Source organism: Danio aesculapii, chromosome 6 (assembly GCF_903798145.1).
Source record: "Danio aesculapii chromosome 6, fDanAes4.1, whole genome shotgun sequence".
Lineage (NCBI taxonomy): Eukaryota > Metazoa > Chordata > Actinopteri > Cypriniformes > Danionidae > Danio > Danio aesculapii.
In genome coordinates, this window is record NC_079440.1 from 14,784,919 (window position 1) to 14,806,845 (window position 21,927).

At 39.6% G+C, this 21,927-nt stretch overlaps 2 protein-coding genes across 6 annotated transcripts in view; one reads left to right on the forward strand and one right to left on the reverse strand.

Annotated features, from left to right (window-relative positions):
* Positions 1–8,905, forward strand: part of wdsub1 (WD repeat, sterile alpha motif and U-box domain containing 1) — a 30,421-nt gene extending 21,516 nt beyond the window's left edge. Inside the window, exons 11-13 of the mRNA XM_056459615.1 lie at positions 606–785; positions 5,693–5,827; positions 8,143–8,905. Coding sequence (XP_056315590.1) covers positions 606–785; positions 5,693–5,827; positions 8,143–8,294 — 467 coding nt within the window. The 3' untranslated portion in view covers positions 8,295–8,905. The remainder of the gene's footprint in view (positions 1–605; positions 786–5,692; positions 5,828–8,142) is intronic.
* Positions 8,906–11,270: 2,365 nt separating this feature from the next.
* tanc1a (tetratricopeptide repeat, ankyrin repeat and coiled-coil containing 1a) overlaps positions 11,271–21,927 on the reverse strand; it is a 119,880-nt gene continuing 109,223 nt past the window's right edge. For 2 of the 5 annotated variants that reach the window (XM_056459617.1, XM_056459616.1), the window contains exons 21-25: positions 17,958–17,987; positions 17,778–17,869; positions 16,611–16,757; positions 15,931–16,031; positions 11,271–13,176 (exon numbers count right to left, since the gene is read on the reverse strand). In XM_056459617.1, coding sequence (XP_056315592.1) covers positions 12,000–13,176; positions 15,931–16,031; positions 16,611–16,757; positions 17,778–17,869; positions 17,958–17,987 — 1,547 coding nt within the window. In that variant the 3' untranslated portion in view covers positions 11,271–11,999. Of the gene's footprint in view, positions 13,177–15,926; positions 16,032–16,610; positions 16,758–17,777; positions 17,870–17,957; positions 17,988–21,927 lie in introns of those variants that run through there. The other 3 variants (XM_056459620.1, XM_056459618.1, XM_056459619.1) reach the window with 2 other exon arrangements.

Genomic DNA, 21,927 nt, shown 5'->3' on the forward strand with positions numbered 1-21,927 from the left:
AGCAATGTTTAGTGGCTCTGTGTATTACAACAGTGTTTTTAAAAGTCTAAACACTTTATTGATATAGTACACAGCCAAGCACATGTGGTCAGAACACAAACGAGTCGCAGGTAATAAAGTATCAAGCGTTTATTCCAAAGTAAAGTCTGTCTGGCAGGTCTAGGCAAAGTGCCAGCAGGTGTCTGTGGCTCCGCTCACTCTCCGCCTCTTTGCCCTTGTTTGGTATCCCGCCGTGGGTGCGATGACGTGCGAACAAAATGGCGACGGTTGGCCGCGCCTACTTGTAGCTTCTTTTGCAGTGTTCAGAAACCTATGGGTGATGTCACGGATACTCCGTCCATATATTTTACAGTCTATGGTACCAACTAGCCACTAAACTGGAAAAAATTCTTACGTTTCCTTGTGAGATCAGGCTAAAAATCATCATGTCGCACAGCCCTGCTTTATAGTATTTATGTATTCCAAATCTCATGAATAATTAATGCATGTAAATTAAATTTGATCTATTGTTTTGCCCTAATTTACTTTTAAGGGTATAATAGGGGAAAAAAAGAAAAGAAAAGAGTATTGTGTCATTGACCCGGACTCTGATGATTCTCTATCAGGCAGGAAGACTTGCGGTCACTCCAGACTGATGGTGAGCGAATGGTCTGAGGAGGAGGTGTTGGCATGGTTACGAGAGGAGGGGCTGGAGGCTGTGACTGACGCATTTAAATCCAATAACATCGATGGAGAGGAGCTGCTCTCTCTCAGCAAGGAGACACTCAGCTCTGACTTGCACATTGGTAAAATCATTCAATGTATTTTCTGTTCGTCTCTTGCTGCATTCACATTATTCTTTTATATAAGAGCCATTGGAACCTTATTTGCTGTTTCAATCTCTTCTATTGATTTAATTTATTATTAGCCATAAAAAACAGCTCGTTATGCTGCTTGATGATGCAAACTTGCATTATTTTTATGCATGGTCATAAATTCAATTAATTGTTTGAGCAGTTTGACTGACTACTCACATTTATTATTCCTATTCCTAGAATGAGCTCAATGCTGTATTTTTTAGCAAAATATAAGAAACAACCACTTTATGTGAGGAACCACTTCCTTCCACAATAGAAATCTCAGGCTCACTGCTGAACAGCTGAGCCCAAGCCTCTCTCATTCATTTGAAAGCATCACTTCAGAGCTCGAAACAAAGGAAAACTGATTAGCTTCATTGAATTTTGCAGTGTATTATGAGACATTGGACAGAGAGAGTGTGATTACCTTCATCTGCATTTCTTCTTCAGGTCAATCACCCCTTCGTAAAGCATTGGTTTGAATGTTCGCTGATGAAAGCAGTGTTTTAAGAGCCTTTCAGTGGTTTAGGGAGTTTCCATGACAACGCTGGTCAAAGCATGTGGCTGAATCTTAATAACAGCATCCTTGTTTACAAACTTTCCCTGGCTCTTTTCAATATGAACGTTTGGTCGCATTTTATTTGAATGTACAATTCACACTATTAACTAATTAAGACTGTTAGCGTAATAAACCACTGATTAGCTGTTTATTAATAGTTAGGTAGAAGTTAGGTTTATGTATTGGGTAGGATTAGGGATTTAGAATAAGATCTTAATAGGCAGGTAATAATAGTAAATAGTTGCTAAAGTGTTACCAAACATTTTTGCCACTCCTTACCCATAAGTCAGCATTACTAACACTGACCATTTCTGAGTACCAAGTAGCATTACATTTTTGGAAATTTACAAAAGTTTGACCAAATCTAAAAATTCTGTCTTGCGATGTGGTCATATTTTGGCTCATATCTTTTCTTCTCGCTCCACACTACTTGATAAGTCTTGTCACCTATCCAAGTTTTAGGATCAACAAATAATAACTTGACTTCTGATTGATCATTTGGTATCAGAAGTGGCTTATTTGAAAGGCAAATGCCTCTAGATTACGCTTGTTTTACCAAAAAAAAAACATGATCATGGCTTGATTTTTTGATTATTTACAGTAAGCTCTGACTTAGAGAAAAGTCTTGTCGATTAACAGAAATGATGTACAGTATAGAATATAAAGTCATAGTGCAGTGGAAAAAGAATGAATATTGTGTATGACTCCCATGAGGTTGGAGGACTGCATCCATACATCTCTGCAATGACTCAAATAACTTATTAATAAAGTCATCTGAAATGGCAAAGAAAGCGTTCTTGAATCAAGATTCTTTGGATTTATCTTCAATGCCTCCTCCATCTTACCCTAGACATGCTCAATAATGTTCATATATGGCGATTGGGCTGGCCAATCCTGGAGCACCTTGACCTTTTTTGCTTTCAGGATCTTTGATGTGGAGGCTGAAGTATGAGGAGCAGTGCTATCCTGCTGAAGAATTTGCGATCTCCTGGGATTTGTAATGTAATGGGTAGATTAAATGTCTTGATAACTCAGGCTGTTGATGTTGCCATCTACTCTGCAAAACTCTTGCACGCCCCCATACTGAATGTAACCCCAAACCATGATTTTTCCTTCACCAAACTTGACTGATTTCTATGATAATCTTGAATCCATGCATGTTCCAATAGGTCTTCTGCTGTATTTGTGATGATTGGGATGCAGATCAACAGATGATTTATCAGTAAAATCTGCCACTTTTCCAAATGATCAACTAGAAGTCAAGTTATTATTTGTAGCTCGTACAACTAGGATTGACAACAAGACTTTAGTCAGATAGTATGTGTATATATATATATATATATATATATATATATATATATTGCCTCAGACATGTATCACAATACATGACCTTAACTTCAAAATTGTGCCGATGTCATGCAGAGTTATATAAAACCCACATGGATTTCCTGTGTATACATTACCTAACAGCAAATCTTGATTGAGTTTTGAGGAAAAATAATGGAAAGTGGCCAACATAAGAACTAATCCTAGAGATTGTGAGGAATGTAAACATGGGATTTGTTGAGTTATATAAAGCACTTGCCTGTTTTGCTGTCCAGAGGAGAGTTTGTGTGCGTTTAAGCTGATTATTTCTACTTCAGTCCTAAAAACCGGCAGATATTTACATAAGAAATCCTATCCTGATGTGCACTTCCAAAAATAAAAGCAATTACTGTCCAACACGCCATGACAGTAACATTAGCCCATTTCATTCGACGTGACGTTTGAACAGACTTGACTTGATTTGATTCTCCGCTGTCCACTGTGAAGCCAGTCCAATGTGTCCAATTAACGCTGTACAGTCTGATGCAGGTCATTTTTGGTGGCCCAAATGGAAAGGCTAAACTATAGTGACAGGTGTTATGAGAGAAAAAAAAAAAATCTCTTAATAAGACTTGTGTTTTATGTTAAACCAAGTTAAACCATGCCAACAGTTTTACTTGTTAGACCTTTTGGTTATCAGTTATTTCGAATTTTGACTTGGCACTGACCACACCACATACAGTTCTGTAAAAGCGCCATCTACAGTAGTCAACATTTGAAGTGGATCAAAATGAAACCGTTTTGAATAATCCAAGATCAGGTTCTCTCTAAAAACGATGTTTGTACACTCACCGGCCACTTTATTAGATACACCAGTCAAACTGCTCATTAACGCTAATTTCTAATCAGCCAATCACATGGCAGCAACTCAATGCATGATACACATGGTCAAGACGATCTGCTGCAGTTTAAACTGAGCATCAGAATTTGAAAGAAAGGGGATTTAAGTGACTGAATGTGGCAAATGCCTTGCTGATGTCAGAGGAGAATGGCCAGATCGGTTTGAGCTGATAGAAAGGAAACAGTATTGTTGCTGACCATGTCCATCCCTTTATGACCACAGTGTACCAATCTTCTGATGGCTACTTCCAGCAGGATAACGCACCATGTCATAAAGCGCGAATCATCTCAGTCTGGTTTCTTAAATATGACAATGAGTTCACTGTAATCAAATGGCCTCCACAGTCACCAGAGCTCAATCCAATAAAGCACCTTTGGCATGTGGTGGAACGGGAGATTCGCATCATGGATGTGCAGCTGACAAATCTGCAGCAACTGCGTGATGATATCATGTCAATAGGGATCAAAATCTCTGAGGAATATTTTCAGTACCATGTTGAATCTATGCCATGAAGAATTAAGGAAGTTCTGAAGGCAAAAGCGCATCCAACCTGGTACTAGTAAGGTGTTACTAATAAAGTGGCAGATGAGTGTATGTGTTTTTAGAAACATTTTGTCTTGAAAATATTAAGATTCCCACGATGTATATTTTGACAATCTCCACCTCCTGAATCATACATTCAGCTTCAGTCATCATGAAATAATATAGTATAATTGTCAGTTAATTTCATATATTTATAATACTTTTTTTGTTAGTCTCCACATTCGGGTCAACTCTGTTACATTGGTTATAAAAAGGCATAACAATCATTAAAGTACTAATATAATTAGCAAGTGATCTGCTCTGGCAAGAAACCGCGAAAAGCATTTAGGCAAATTTTTCTTCTCTCATTGATTCGTACAACTTGTTAGGATACACCAATAGTAGATTAATTATTTGTTAACTCTGTTACTGTGACATTGCAGTCAATTTCTCATTCAAATTTTAAAAACTTTAGATGTAGCTTCAGACATGACATGTGGTATCCGGTTTGAGGTTAGCATCATGCGCTAAATCACAAAATGGTGGACAATGTCAGCTCTGTTAGAGGTTTAAAGTTTAACAATAATTTAACCCTTGTGTGCTGTTGGGATGTTTTCATCCAGTCTGGGGTGATTTTGTGAGGAAATTAAATGATATTTGGTGACAAATCTTTTGACATATTTTGAAAAAATGCTTTAAAAAATTAAAAATTCGACAATACACTCTGGGCAAATTGACTAGCATTTCGTAATGTTCATGTCTGTTTTTGCCTCATTGACTTCCATTATAATGACACTTTTTGATTGCAAAGCCAATGTCAGCAAATAAGCATGCGTTCTTGATTGTTGCTGGTTTTCTCTGTTGAAATTTTTACTGTTTATAATCAATTGCAGTGCAAAAAAAAACAGCTTAGTTTCTGCCTTCTATATAGAGTATAGTGTGTGTGTGTGAGTGTGTGTGTGTGTGTGTGTGTGTCAAAGAGAGATCTTTGCACACTTTTCTTGAGATGTCTGAGAATATCAAAATAAGCAGCTCAGCTCTCAGAACATAGTAAACATATTTATGTACACGCGCACACACACTATAATCTGCAGTTTTACTCCATATAAAAGCCAGAAATATTATTTTGCACAGGCCTATCTAAAGGGTTAATGCTGCCAACGGATGATCAACAGTAAAAATGACACATTTTACCTCTTCTCAACAGGGAAACCACCACCAATCAAGAACGCATGCTTATATGCTGTGATGGCTTTGCAATCAAAAAATGTCTTTGTAATGAAGTCAATGAGGCAAAAATAGCCCTGAACACCATGAAAGGGCAGTCAATTTGAACAATACACACATCGATTAACAACAGAATCACATATGAGAATTTTTCATGTATATTATACATTTGTGTCATTCCAGTTTAAGAAAAATGAATTCCAAATATCTGAAGCGTACCGCAATTGTAAAATGAGTGAAGAGAGGAACACTTCATTGGAAACCGCTCTTCTGTTAGCACAGATGTATTGATCTTTGTGTCTTGTGATTGGCTGGTGTTGAAGTGTTCTTATGTCCACTCAGAGTCTCTGGGCCTGCGGAGTAAAGTCATGAAGAAGATTGAGGAGTTGAAGATGGTGCCCGTCTCTAACGGCACCCCTGACGAATTCCTCTGTCCAATCACACGCGAGATCATGAAGGACCCTGTGATTGCTGCCGGTGAGAGATCTTCACCTCTCCAGATTTTCACGTTAACCTTAAATGTTTAAGCATTTAATACATCCAACCTATAAAACGCACTATGATACTACAAGTACCCTTTCCAGTAAGCACTCATTTATTATTATCTATATAATGGTGACCCAAGGAATAGACAGTCCAAAGACATTCGCTATAGGTGAGTTACAAGGCATTTACGCCAACAGAACTGCCGCTCACTGGATATTTTCTCTTTTTCTGACCATTCCCTGTAAACCCTAGAGATGTTGTGCGTGAAAATCCCAGTAGATCAGCAGTTTCTGAAATACCAACAACCATGCCACGTTCAAAGTCACACCTTTCTTCCCCATTCTAATGCTCGGTTTGAACTGCACCAGATCGTCTTGACCATGTCTACATGCTTAAATACATTGAGTTGCAGCCATGTGATTGGCTGATTAGAAATTAGCGTTAATGAGAAGTTGGACAGGTGTACCTAATAAAGTGGCTGGTGAGTGTATATTTAATGACTAAGTACTAGTCTCTTTTATATATAAGAGTGAAATATAAGAAACAAGCATCTTTTGAAAATGTACTAGTATGTAAAGGATAAGCACTAGTAGTCAATGAATAATTGCTAGTGTTTAAAGGGTCACGAAACACCGAAACACATTTTTTGAGATGTTGACAGTCATACTGTTTATGTGTCCCACGCTGCTAAAAACACTATTAGGACACTGAAAATTAGTTGTTTTTGCGTTATTTCGAGCAAATTCGTACTTCTGGTTTGAAACTAATTTTTGAAGCTGCGTCACAGCGATTAGATCCTTGTGTGAATTCCAGCATGTGAGACTGGATGTCTGTACCTGCGAGTGCATCGTGACGTCTCTGAGTGTGCAGCATTAATTCATGAGAAAGACTTGGTTCAAACCAATCAGCGCGCTCTATTGTGTATGCGGTGCAACTGGATTACAGTATACTCGACAAAAATACGTGTCTAAGGAACATTTTTTTTACCCGAGAGCTTTTCTCCTCTGGAAATGGTGAATTACGGATTTGCCGCTCATCTCCTTTTAAAAATGACACGGCTCCAGTTGGTGTTGATTGTCCTGTCTCTACAGATTTGGTAAGCGATCCGTGTCTTTGTTTGTTTATTCAGATGGCAAAGTTAGTTTGTATCATCAGCAGTACTCTTTCAGTGTTTAAAGACATACCTTAGTCAAAATGATTTCTAAGTTAGTAAAGTTTACAGTACGGTAATATGACTACAACATTATGGACTGAAAGATCCGCTGTAAATGCTGCTCTTCGAATGTAAACACTGCAATCAAACTATTACCGTGTTTGATTTTCGCCACAATTTTTAACAGGATAGTCTGTACACACATGGCTTTCTGACGCTACATTACCTACCGAGTGCATCTAAGTTACAGAGAAATGCGGAGGTTTTTTTTTTTTCTCTCATTCGCCATGAGGTATCAAACACTGCATTAAATACATGCTTCCAGCAGTTCCTCGAATCAAATATCTCGTTTGTCACTGGGGGCATGAATGAAATGTTCCTGAAGTGAAGTTTCACAAACTAATTTCGAGAGGAGCACGTGATATGATTGACTGCAGCTGGGCACTCATCTACATTCACTAGTTAGCCAATCAGATTAACCCCAACTCACTATAAGTAGCCTAGCTAGAACTACTCTCTTATCTTCGTTTTCCGAAGAAACCCCCCATCCACCCCTTCTCCTCCTTTCTTCCTTTACCACGGGGAGCTCTCGAGAACCACCGATCTCGTACTCCCCTCATATGCTTTATGGACCAGGCGGGAGCCCTGGGCTCAACTATCTCCGAGCTCAGGGTTCTCTCCCGGGACAGCATGCCAAACCTGCTAACAGTTGTCAAACAATATCTAAGTGTGAACTCTTGAATGAAAGTGCCAACTGCAGTTAAAATCCACCATTTAATAATTTGGCAAATAATTTGATTACTGATGTCCATGTAAACACAACCACTGTCTTTCTCCTCTGCGTCTGTGTGTTTGTTTTGCCTCTGTGAAAATCAGCACATGCTCAAACTGAAACTCCCATTTTTATGCACCTCCACTCTTTACCTCCTCCGACACGCCCACCTAAACTAAGATGGACACACCCACTTTCCTGACTTTTTCCAAACTAGAGGTGTGAAAACATCCTCCTGAAGGGGGGGGGGGGGGGGGGGGGGGGGGGGGAGGTGATTTTCGTGGCCCTTTAATAAAAATAGTGACTAGGAACATAAAAATAGAGACTAGTGCATTTTATAGATGAATGACTTGCTATATTTCTGTTGTTTTCTGCCTACAGACGGTTACTCGTATGAACGGGAGGCCATTGAGGGCTGGATCAACACAAAGAACCGCACAAGTCCAATGACAAACCTGCCCCTGCAGACCACCCTTCTGACCCCCAACCGCACGCTCAAAATGGCCATATTCAGATGGAGCACTTCTCAGTGACTTCGGTAACGTTGATCTGTCAGGTTAGTACGACTAAAAACCCTGACAAGACTTCACTCCAGAACTGGATCGTCTCGGGACACTATATGTGAGATCAATTCATACATTAGCATGCTGTAGATTTAGCACTTAAACAAAACAGGCTACAGATTTAGCGTCGGCCTCCAACAGCGACGTGACCAGAGTCCTGTCACGTATACATTCATCATCATACCATCATCAGCAGTGTCGAGTGGCCTTAAACATCTTAATAAATGTTTATATCCCCTCTCTGCTCAGTAGCGGACGGTTCGTTGGCGTATTTATGTGCTACGCAAACACTATAATTATGATTCTGCTGCAGCTGTCCTCCATCTCCCTTCATGAGTCACGGGTCTGAATGAAGGTGAAATCCATTCAGTCTTATTGCATTTAACCATTATTGAACTGTTAATCATTTAAAGGGTTTACATAAGGGTAAAGGTATACATTTAAATATATATCAAGCAGATGCTTACAGTGACCAGTTAGATGGCTTTACTAAAGAACTGTATGTATATTACTGTACATAAGGGCACGGTTAGAGACCGGTCCGATAAACATATATAGCAATAAAATATATCTATTATACAGTTTGATGTGGAGATTCGTTTATTTCAACTAATTTAGGGCAAACGCCTACGTCTAATTCACACAGGGCTTTAGCGTCAACGCTTGACGGAGGACGTGTGTTAAGTTGGAGCTGATGCGATCGTCATAGCAGCGTCAGCTAATGAAATTAGTCTGCAACCAGCTGCTGTCTAAGCTGGGGTAATTGCATAAAAGCATTCTGATTGGCTGACGCTTCCATTGGTGCTTTAAAAAGTTGAGAAATTCCATAGTTTCTTTAAGGCAAGTCATTTTAATCTGCGGCCATCTTTGAAATCGCCTCTCGGGCAGTATGCTCTGGCATTCTGTTTGCATAGGGAAACATTAAATTCTCCAAAAATGCTTGCCAAGCTTACGATTAAATTTCATATTAGGAATCACCAACACAATTAAACAACAACTGCCTCTTTAGATTCATTTCTAAACGTTTAAATCATACAAAATCTGCTGAAACTCACGTCTGGTCAGAGCTCCTCCCCTTGAGAATCATCAGTCTATAGTGATCGATGATTGGCTCCTGTATTAGTAGGCGGGGCTTTATTCACCATATTGATCATTACACTTTTCCCTATTCAAACTATATGAGTGACATGTCTTGTGTATTCTAAAGTCTTTAGGAATTCCCAACTTCTGCAGCGAGCAACACATCTGAAGCAGCGCAACGGGTCCACAATTCAGTTTGGCAATGCTTGACGTCACCCTCTCAAAGTTAATGGGAAGCATGGAATGGGCCGTTAGGGATGCATCACTGTTGTTGACCAAATCAGGGTAGTTATCCGTCTGGTTTTATGCCTCAAAATAACAACACGCTAGCAATGCGCCTCAACACACCTCGTTTTCAGATCAGCACACACCCATGAGTGTGCAAGTGGCACAAGTGCATGTGCTATTTAAGGCAGCAGTATGCAAGTTTTTGACCTTAAAATAATGTCTCTAAAATTATACCAGTGGTGGAATGACTTAACTCCATGAGTTCTGCTGCTGCAGCTACCAGATCTACCTCTTGTTTCCTGAAATCAGCTTGCAACTTTGTGTGAGTGACCCGTACACACAACCCTGCCCGTCCCTGCTTGCAGAACAATGGACATGTATAGAAATGCCTGAGCGGAAGAGTGTGATCTGTTTTAAAGTACACACCATATTGTTTCCATAGTCTAGGTGAAGTTGTAATGTCTTATAGTGACATCACCACTTTATGGGTGTTTCACCAGTGGTAGGGCTGAAGACCCTTCGATTCTCAACAGATTTGCCATAGACATTTTATACAGTGTACAGAAGCGGAGATGCACCATCCTTTTTTTTTTTGTCTTTGTTTCCCAGTAGGGGCGGCGTGGTGGTGCAGTGGATAGGGTTGTCACCTCACAGCAAGAAGGGCACTGGTTTGAGCCCCAGTCGAGGGTCAGCCTTCGGGTGCTCCGGTTTCCCCCAACAGTCCAAAGATATGCGCTATAGCTGAATTGAATAAGCTAAATTGGTTGTAGTGTATGTGTGTGAATGTGTGTTTCCCAGTAATGGGTTGCAGCTGGAAGGGCATCCGTTGCGTAAAAAAATATGCTAGATAAGTTGGCGGTTCATTCCGCTGTGGTGACCCCTGATTAATAAAGGGACTAAGCCGAAAAGAAAATGAATGAATGAATGTTTCCCAGTAATAAGCCAATCTCTTTTGGAGGTTGTTTTGAGTAGCAATTTGGCAGGTTGTTACTCAGGTCTGGCAACTATAGGAGGCAGCCAATGAGTGTGAAGATTCTCTGAGATGTTACTAGCTCTGAAAATGTGTCAAAATAGAACACTCATTCGTTCATTTTCCTTCGGCCAAGTCCTTTTATTCATCTTGGGTCGCCAGAGCGGATTAAACTGTCAACTTATCCAGCATATTTTTTACACATCGGATGCTCTTCCAGCAGCAACCCTGTACTGGAAAAACCCATACACTCTCACATTTACATACATACACTATGGCCAATATAGCTTATGCAATTCATCTATAATGTGTCTATGTGTCTATAATATGTCTTTGGACTGTGGGGGAAACCGAAGCACCTGGAGGAAACCCACGCCAACACAGGGAGAACATGCAAACTCCACACAGAAATGCCAACTGGCCCAGCTGGGACTCGAACCAATGACCTTCTTGCTGTAAGGCGCCAGTGCTAACCACTGAGCCACCCCAAAATAGAACATTTATAAATGAACTAAAACACTTTTTTATAGACAACTGCACACCATTGAGATAAAAAAACCTGCCAGTTTACTTCTTAATGTGTAAAACTATTGAATGAATATTTAAGAATGTGTAGTAATCTTAATGGACAAAAATAAGGTATTAAAGAAATGTAATAAAACAATAACTTAAGTCTTAAACTGGGGTTTATTGTATATGATGCTGAAATATTCAAATACAATACATAACAGCCCTATACATAAAATAAATTGCAAATAATGAAGTAACGTCCATGTCCTTATAGACACCTGAATATGGTTCACCATAACATGCATGTAAACCTGGTCTCCTTTATACAGTTCCTGTCGTCCTCACAATCATAGTGGTATTTCATAATATATAGCTGTGCAAAAATAACTAATATATAAAATATAATATTGTTTTAATCAGACAACCAAGCCATAAATAAATTAGTCCAAACAGTGAGTAGTTTAGGAGGAAATACAACACGCTTCTCCTTGAAACACACACGCACATACATACACTCACACTCACCACCATTCAAACAGCATATGCTTTTTGAATACACAGGACCGGCCCACAGTCCTACTGTAAGAGACAGTGTTTCATTTTGGTAGATGTCTTATGTCCTTATTGAAGTCTAAGCCAGGTCAGGTATCTTAATACATTAATAAACCACCGCTATCAGATTTCCACTCTCCTATAATGTGCAGATGCAGCATTGCGCATTGAAAATGTGCTTAAATACCTCTGAAGCTGTAAACAGAAATGCAAGGCAATCTCTTACGTTCACTTACCTGGAACAAATCCTTTCAGTTTAGTTCAACTGAGCCCCCTTACATTTATGTCGTAAGATTGTATATAATTTGTGCTTAACGTAAAGAATGAGTTGGCAGCTACACGTTGGACTCAATAAAGGAGCGTTTGGGTTTGATGGAGCTTATTAGAATTGGGTTGTCCCGGGCCAAGCTGGCCTGCTTGTGCTTGGTGTCATTGTAGTGCTGCTGGAGAGGGTTAGTGTCCTTATATCCCGCTCCAGAATGAAATTCAGTTGTTAGTGTGCTATTGTGCATGGGCTCCTGATAAGCACTCGATTTAGTGTATTGGTGGTCACTAGTCAGTCCCTGCGAGTGCGTATTCATGACAACACTTACATTGTGACCTACGAGTCCTTCTGGCCACCCGTAACTGGACACCAGGGTGCCGTGATGACTTTGCTGCTGCTGCTGTTGGAAACGTGCAGTTTTGTCAATGACCCCCATGAAGGGCCGTGGTTTATGCTCAGATTGCCTGTCTGGAGCGCTTGCCATGGAATTGCGCAATCTGCTGGTATCTGTGAGATTCCCGCTGGAGGAGCTGGAGACTCTTACACTGCTGCTCCTGCAAAACTCTCTCGGCTCGATGTTGATTTCTGCCTTCTCTGCGAGACTGAACTGAATGCCGCCCTCTCTGGCATCACCGAGTGGACTTCTGTCGAGGCCACCAATGTCAATGCAGGGCCCTGCTCTGAGTGAGGTTGGTCGGTGTCGGCTTGGCATCGGACTGGAGCCAGCGCTCTGTGGCGTTCTGCCTTCGGCATGTAGTGAACTGCTGTACTCTCGGTTCTTCATGCTTTGAGCTTGTCTGGATGGGAGGCGCCTGTGTGCGACCCGTCCAGGGGCAGCAGTGGAGATGGCAGACTGGGCATCTGATAACGCCAGGCAGAGAGAATCAGGTAACGTGCGGCTTTGATGCCAGCTCTCCTTCCTCTTCTCCTGCCGAGAGGATTCTTGCTCACGCTGCTCCTCCTCTTCATCTGCCTGCAACATGTTTATGCTGAGACTGTCTGGGCTTTTCTCCAAACTCTCAATGTCTTGGTCGTCATCTTCAACCTCATCATCATCTTCCTCGTCATCATTCTCGTTGTCGTCCTCGTGGTGTGAGGGGTTGCCATGAGAGGTTGGGTGTTTGGAGCCCTGCCGCTGCAGGTGTTGGCACTCTTCCTCCACTCGTGCCAGCAGACGTCTGATCTCTCGGTTACTGGGACACAGACGAGCCGCTTCATAGAGATCAGCCAGTGCGGCTGCGAACTGCCTGAGAAAGAGAAAAGCAGAGGAACTGATAAATATTTCATCTTTATTATTGCATGACCCTCTAGAACATTTCAAGGAATATTATTCTCAGACAACAACCATTGAAACCAACAACACAGGCTCATCTGGGTACTTCAAATCATCTTGACCTTTGAATCCATATTTATATGCTTCTCCTTCAAGCCACTGCTCTTAATTGTTTGGTGCCATCTTGCGACTGAATTGTAAGTGGGTTAGTGTAGGCTGGATTTAACAGTTTTTCTTCCAGTCAGCTTTACATTTAATTAAAGAGTTAGTCAGAAAGAGTAGTCTACAGCATGTCCTGGTCATCCCCCAGGTGGAATAAGCCTGGAACACCTCCCCAGTTAGGTGTCCAGGAGGTATCCAAAACCGATGCCTGAGTCACCTCATCTGGTTTCTCGTGATATGGAGGAGCAGTGGCTTATGGTGGAGGGGTTTGAGTGCCTAAATGATTCTAGGACCCATATTGTTGGGGGCTAAATGCCCCTGGTAGGATCTCTCCTAGGTAAAAGGTAAAAAAGTTCTGGGTGACAGGCCAGACTAAGTGTGGCTCAAAAACCCTTATGAGTAAGATAAACTGTGATGTTGCCCCAATTATGGTGCAACCGAGACCCCAACCTAAAGCCAGGCCTGTGGTCAGGGCTCAAGGATGATTTATACTGCTGCATCAAGTGCATCTGTATGATCCGGCGCAGCCTTTGCGCAGTTTTCATAGCCCTCACCGTGGCTGACACCGACGCTCATGTACACCTCTCAAAAAAATGCAACGATGCGTCGCATAAGCTGTGTGATTGGTCGACTTAGTAGCTGTGATGAGTGTGGGCGGTGCTGAGAGCCGTGAGCCCAATAGAGTGAGTATTTACAAGTGTCAAGTCCCGTGAAGGAGCTCCAGATGGAAACTATTGTTTTGTGTTTACCTTATGATTAAAGTTGTTGCACATCCGCCGGATCCCGCCTCTGAATGAGCGAGTTTTAGCTACTTGTACATTAAGGTAGCGTTCAGAAAAACAAAACACCCGTGAAGAAACTCTACAGAGGATCATAAAAACCCGCTGCCAGCTATTGTTTCGGAAGGGTTAATGCGGAGTAACACAAACAGCACGCAGAGCTGTAAATGAACGACTTTGAGCCACTTTTGTGCCTTGCGCACACCAATTGTTTGATGCAGAACCAGCCTTCACATGCAATGTGGGATCATCCTTCTGTGGACCCACTACCTGCAGGAGGAGCCATAACTGTGTGGATTGGGCAGTGGTCAAAGGCCATTGCACAACAACCCAATCATTGAATCTGGAATGGAACTTCATAAATGACTAAATGAAGGGTGTCATGAATTTAGAGATCAAATCGTCTTTAATCCAAATGATCATTTAACATACTGTAAAAGAGATTCCAAAATGTATCCAACAACACCTACTGACAAAATAGGGACTTTGACACTGGCTAGTTATAGAAACAAGCCACCAGGGTGTTTATCCGGAATTAAATTTCATTCTAGGCCCATATTCCTAGTTGCAATTGCACAGCTTGTAAGGCACTAGCAACGTTATTTAGTGTGAACAACTGGAGGATGCCCTGATCTGAGCTGTTTGTAGTGGGCTATGTAATAATACAGATGGAATGGAGATGTATCATTTTATGCACCACATCATCAAGGCCGAGAAAAGAACACCACAGACAAAAGTGACAGGTAAACAGAAAACAATGCAGTATCATCAAGTAACAGATGTACCTCAGGGTTCAATACTAACAACCTGCACAGAAAGCTGCTTCTCAACATCACACAAATTGGAGTTCTCTCATCTTCTTGCAATTTAATGTACAAAAAAGATACAAAGTTGCATTACAATGCCAGTCCAAGCAAATATACAGCCAGTGTCTATTGTCTTGCGTTAGTAACAAGCCTTGACAAACTTTCATGCTTATGGTTGCCAGATGTCAAGTCTAAATCCTACAGATCCATTTTCCCAGTGTTTTATTCATTCTACCTAACCTGTTCTACAAAAAAGATAATAAATGTTCTTTTTCTGAAATTAAAGAATAAAACTGCTTATCAACAATCTATCAACAATCTACTGTGTTTGCTGAAAAAAACACTGTTCCAAAACACAATATCAAGCCTTTTTATGTTGTTTTAATGGAAAACGTTAACAATCTTTATATTACATAATATTATTTCATAAATAGCATGTTAAAATAAGCTCCTTAAGGTTTTACCCGTTATCGTTACGCAGAGATTGTTGATGTTCAAGATAAATAGGAAAAACAGACTAGGTCAGATAAACCCTACATATAAAATGACATTTGTGTTACTGAATCAAGATGGAGCTACATTGTAAAAAGACATTTCTCAAATGACCACAATCAATAAGAATCACACTTTTATGCAAAATAATCATGGTAGCTATTTTAAAACTTATTGTACTACACCTAATAGCATCAATAACCTACTTTTTTCTTCGAAAAGTAGACAACACATGAGCAGCAGTTCATGACTCATTTCAAGCTTGATTTAAATTCAGTCAGAGATGTCTGAACAGTTCAGAGCATGAATCAGACCAGTGTCTCCTGCACTGAATTCTGTCTAATTTTCCCACCGATTTGTGCAAAAGAACCATACAGTATTACAATGCACTGTGTATTTGGTGACCAAAAAAGCCCCAAGAAACAGGAATATCTCTCTGTTAAAATCAATTCACATATACTGTACAAAACGGGCATGAAGGTTGTTTACCTGCTGCTTCTTTTGGCTCTGGCACGAGCATAAAACGCCTCATAGGACTTTGGCTTGAGTTCGAGAGCTTTGGTGGCAAACTCCTCAGCCATGCCAAAATCCTGCCAGGAACAGATATAAAAGGAAGAAGAGCGAGACAACGTGAGTGACAGAAAGAAGAAACAGAAAAAATAAAGAGCAATATAATCGATCAGACTAGACCTATGAGAGCAGTGGATTTTTTTTGCAGTCCTTCATTCTGCTCATGAATGAGTCTGTGATCGGGAGACTCTCGTTGAAATTCTGTTCTCGAGTCTGAGGTCAGAGATTCAACGAGGAGCCATAACTGTCACCCCTAATGATGCACTTTAAATGTTTAATGGCAGCAGATCCTATTAAAATAGCCATTAGAGCTCCAGGATGCCTGTGTAATTAGGAAACACGTAGCAGGACACATAGAGACTCTCTCTCACAGTCACGTAATCTGCTGTCTAATTGCACTTCTATGAACAGCCTGTGAGGCTCTTCTCCTCAACCTAGACAAACCAATACAATTATCCAGGAGAAGATGAGTGTGTATGCGATCTGTGCAACATGCAGTTTGCCATTGAATATCATTAATGCTGTTTGTTGAGAGGTATAATTTGAAGAATTGTTATTGAAGGCTTTATCAGGGTTTCCAAGATAGTTGCGTGACGTACGTTGGTTTTGCGGCGGCAGCGGGACAGGTTGAGATAGAGGGAAACCCGGAGCTCTCTGAATGCCTTCAGGTCTTCCCCAAAACCTTCCCTTGGAAACTTCCTCAGTGCATACTGATACCTCTGAGCGGCTTCCTTCATCTTTCCTTTCTAAAAAAAAAGATAGAAGAAGAGTTTCAGAAAGTCATTCATGAAAATTGAACATAGTGATCAAATGTTCACAGTTGTATTCGTTGGACATGGTAATTACAGCAGGTAAACCATTAACATTGACATCTAAATATGAACTTAAATGTTATTTAAAAAAAATATGTCATGTACACCAATTATCTGTATGAAATGAGAGATGAACTACACAGGTAGGGAATGCCTGTTAAAATGGACACACAATTTCTTTCCCTGACTAATTAACTCATTTATAAAATCTCCTTAAGAGGCCGATCACACCGAACAGGCTTTTTGCGTTGAGAGGCAGCTTTTTTGAATGATTTACTAATGGCCGCAATCTTTTTGCGAGCTGCTTATGCGCCCTGCACATCTCATGGTTTTTCCGCCAGCTGTGCCTCACATTTTTGCTGTTGCGTGCTACGTCAGTTCCGTCTTTTTCATTCTCCAATCAGACAAAAGCAGAGGCGGGGTTTCTGTTGAGGTGACAAATGTGTTTGCGCTTTTAGATTCTTTTAATGTGCATTTTTGTTCAATCTGTGACATAATTATCTAAAACATGGAGAGAGGGGGCGGGACAGAGAGTCAAAACAGCTAATAGTGTTTTGTTTTTATCACAGCTCTGCCAGTGAGTGGTTGAGCTCAAGTACATTAAATGAAAAGAGAAGCGTCTTGAAGGGGGCGGGACATGTCAAATACTAAGAGCATTTGATTGGTCAGAAGATTTGATGAGAATCTAAAGTATGAGGTGACGCATTGTGTAGGTTTTTATCTTATAAATGCAAAGTGTGTCACTGTTTTGGAGCACACTAGCTTACAGATATCCTTAAGACTAACATACTGATACTAACATCTAAAAAAACAACTTTACTTTGATTTCATAGGGACTTTAATGTTACCTTAGAAAGTAAACAGAATCAATAAGACAGTGCTAAATATTATAGACTCGTTTTGTCCTCAAACTCGTTGTTCTCCCAGTGATTGCAGTTGTTATTAGTGACAAACCTTATAAAGTAGGTTTCCCTCCTCCATGAGCCTCTGCAGAAGTATGATGAGGATGTCTGGTTTGGAGGTGGCCATGGCCCATGCGGCGTTACCTTCAAGAGAGAGAGAGAAAGCCAGAGGTCAGTTCTGACATGCAGCACCACACAGAGCCAATCAGAGAGACTTTCCTAATGAGTGTACCTGAGCGTTCATAAGGAGATGTTCGGTAGCCTTTAGCAGTGAAAGTGACAGCGGTACAGAAAGAAAAGAAAAACAGAAAGAAAGCGTAAAGAATAAATGCAAGGGAGAACTCAAGAAAGAATACTGTACATGCCGAAACTGAGAAAGAATAAACACTAGCATACAAAAAGTCTGGGGATGGCAAGATTTAAAAAAAGAACGTCTTTGACAGAAGTTCATTATGGACACCAAAGCTGCGTTTATTTGCTCAAAAACGTGTAAAATACTTGAATGTAAATATATATTTTTAATAATTTACTTAATTTAATATATAGTAAAGAGCCATTAATTCCTGAAAATGAAGAGCCTTTACTCTTCAGTGTCCTCCAGAAATCTAATATGCTGATGTGGTGCTCAAGAAAACGTCATTGCAAGCAGTAGTTTTGCTCAATAATGTGACGTTTCTGTGATGCATTTTTATCAAACACTGTAAAAAATGCTGAGTTTCACACAATTCATTCATGTTGTCCCAACACAAATTAACATAAATGTTTTCACCAACTTAAGTAGATTAAACATAAAACAATTAAATTGTCCCAAAAAACTTTCAAGAATTGTGTTGTTTCAGTTCATTTTAAATAAATGATTAAAACAAGCAGCAAATAAGTTTTGGAGTGAAGGTAAGTGTTCATTTTGTAAAAATAAATAAACAGAAAGAAAAATCCCCAACCCCAATAAATTGGAAATAATCTTGGAAAAGAAAATCTGTAAAATATGTTTGTATTTTTTGGTCGAAATCTTGGTGTGTGAGATTGGTGTATACAGGAATCAGAGATTGAAATTCAATACCTTTTAAGACCTTTTTAAAGACTCTTTGCATACATTAAGACCTCATCATCAATGAGTTTCAACCAGTAACATTGCAGACATTTAACTTGCAGAATATTTACTAAATAATGATTGCAAGAAACGAATCCTAAACTAAAACTGCATTTATGTACTGAATAAAAATATTAATCCAGCAAGTGGCCCCTTTACTACAGCAGGAATAATAGTGTTTCCCTGGTTACTGCAGTAAACAAAGCAGCGTGATGTCAAATCTAGCAGGATTTGTTTGATTTTATAAACAGCATCCTAATATTCAAAGATTAAACTGTAGCATACTGATACAAAATTTAATACCTTTTAAAATAGCATTTAGGACTTTTTAATACTTTTAAGGGCCTTCAATTTTTCTTAATTGATTTTATAGATTTTTAATACTTTTTAAGACCCCGCGGACACCCTGTTATTTAACAGCCTAAAAGAGTCAAAATGTCTAATGGCTGGCAGCTTTGACCTTCAAAAAAAAAAAAAAAAAACTAAATGAAAGTTTCATATTTTAATTCAAATTTGGAATGTCTTCAGTGTTTTTGTGTAAAAAGTTTTTAATAATAACGAAATTATCTGTAAAATGGTTACTTTTGCACTTTATTTAGAAAAAGAGATTTTACACAGCTGCACAGACTTTACACAGTCATTTGACCATTTTTAATTGACTTTAGAGTGTATTGTGCGTACTGAGGTTGTACATTATTACATTAAGCAATATTACATAAGCATATGAGATTGTGACTATATTTATGATATAGCCTTTTATAAAGCAATTATTACAGCACATTAAAGGTTCAAGAAACTTGTGGGGAAAACTGGATAATTTTGAGCTTTTGTCAGTTAATTTCATCTTCTAGTTTTTAAAATCATTTTTGGAGCAATATCAAAATCAGTGACGTAGCATGAATCTGCTAGTGGAGTGATGACACATTGTTTTCTCATTACTATTGATAGGGGAGTTTTCTTATCCTATGAATAATTATTCATGAGAGCACATGCTTACCGAAGGCAAGGCAGACCTGCCAAGCTGTGAGACCCAATGACTGGGAGAGACCGCGTCAATGCATGGCAAGCAGTATATAGCCGTTCATGAAGGGTCGTATGTGTTTGTTTCAATGATCCAACAGGGTTTTGTTGCATGTTTTTCCCTGCAATGATGTCCGGGCCAATACAGAAAAGCTGTTGGTTTGCAGCAAGCATTTTGTCGAGAGAACTATATGAGAATTGGATTGTGTTGGACTTTGTCTTTTATCAGTTGAGTTCATTACCATTGAGACACATCCCCTATATCCGTGCTGCTGTGTTCACCAATGTTTAAAATCCTGCGCATTACCGGCAAGGCTAATGGTTGCAATAGACAGGGAAAGAGACCTGCTGCACTGCTATCCACTGTGTCTGCATTCAGACCCGGGGATTCAGGAGTGTTTATAGTGTTTACATGGTTATCTTTATAAAGTATAACGTATAAAATAACAAATGTAGCAGGACATTACATTACTGTTTATTTCTTTGCATTTTACCTTTGTAACTATAAAATCATGGGTCTCCTCATGGTTTGTGTCTCGTTTTGTGAGCCAACTGACAGTTGTTTGCTCTCCTTTTTTCCCCTGCTCTGCCAGCCACACCCACTCCTCCCTCTGCTCGCAGAACTCCACATCCATCGTGAAGCATTTTTTGAAAATATTTTGAGGTAGAAAGAGGGGGGTTTCATTGCCCTTTAAATTAACAAGTTTAATTAATTCATAATTATATAATTAACATGAAAATATTATTTTTATTAAGCAATTATAGTAAGGCCCACAGAATTCTACAGATTTTTAGCCTATCATTGAGTCTATTTATTTACATGTGTGTAAATATAGTTTATACATTAATTTCAGTAATATTATTGATTAATATGAAAATATGAAAGTTTTATTTATTTACAATTCAGTTTGTACAGTAAGATTTTCTGTCTTTTAGTAGAGATATTATCTGAGAGACTTGCCGGGTTTACCATGTAAGTGGATCTAATTGGATTTGATTTGTACACATTAAATAAAAGTTAAAAAGGTATTATTTTTTATTTCATATATTAAGTTTTTAGTTATGATACTCCCAAAATCATTCCACATTAATTTACAAAATTCTGCGCAGAAATAGCAAAAAAATGTCTGCAGATTCTGTCTGGCCCTAATTAAGGCTCATCCTTCCACTTAGTTTGTAACAAAGTAAAGGAAAGGAATGCTAATAGTTATGCAGCTGCTAGTTGAGCAGATGACATATCGATTGAATCTATTATATTCTCTATTTTAGCTGATTTAAATACCTCTATTGACTAATCAGCGTCCACCACAGGAACTGTCTTTAATTACTTAATAATAAAATAATTGTTAAAACTGCAAAAGTGCTTCTCCAGGCAAACTGGAAGATATCTACGGTAACTAAAAGCTGAAATTCTTCATTGGCAGAGTATGCACAACAGCAAACCTCTAGAGATGAGAGTTTGACGTCTAAAAAAACTTGATCTTTTTGCTGGTTCTGCAGTATTATTATGTATAGCAAGGGGAAATGAGCAAGCGAGAAATTGCTAACCTCGATATTTGCTCTCCTCTAGCGGCTAACTGGAATTCTCAGCTAATGCTAATTTAAAACATGGCTTATTTTTCAGCGGTTATGGAGATTTTTTTCTTTCTTTCCTCCGATCCACAAGCGTTTCTAGTGTGCAGACAAGACGGATCACACCACAGCGTCATTAAAATGCATCTGGCAAAGTCATCAACCTCAGACTGGTAGAGACCGTGGCTGTTCCAGACGTAATTAGACGTTTTTAAACTGGAGGGGGAACATCTTCTCCTAGGGTTTGCCCTCTGTGACTTTGATTAGAAAGCTGAGTGGACTTCTCTATAAAAGTCTGTGCCCTGATGCTGAGCGTTAATGACAGAGCCATACATCACCAGCGTCCTACTTAACTGTGGGCTAACAGTCCTGCACGGCTCTGCTGCGTCTATGGCCTGGTTTCAATTGCATTTAGGACTCAGCAAAGGAACGCTGCTACATTTGCGCTCCGAAAAAAAAAGGGGGGAGAACAAATGGAAGCGGCCACATTCTAGATTTAGAATGGACGAGCCCCTCCTGA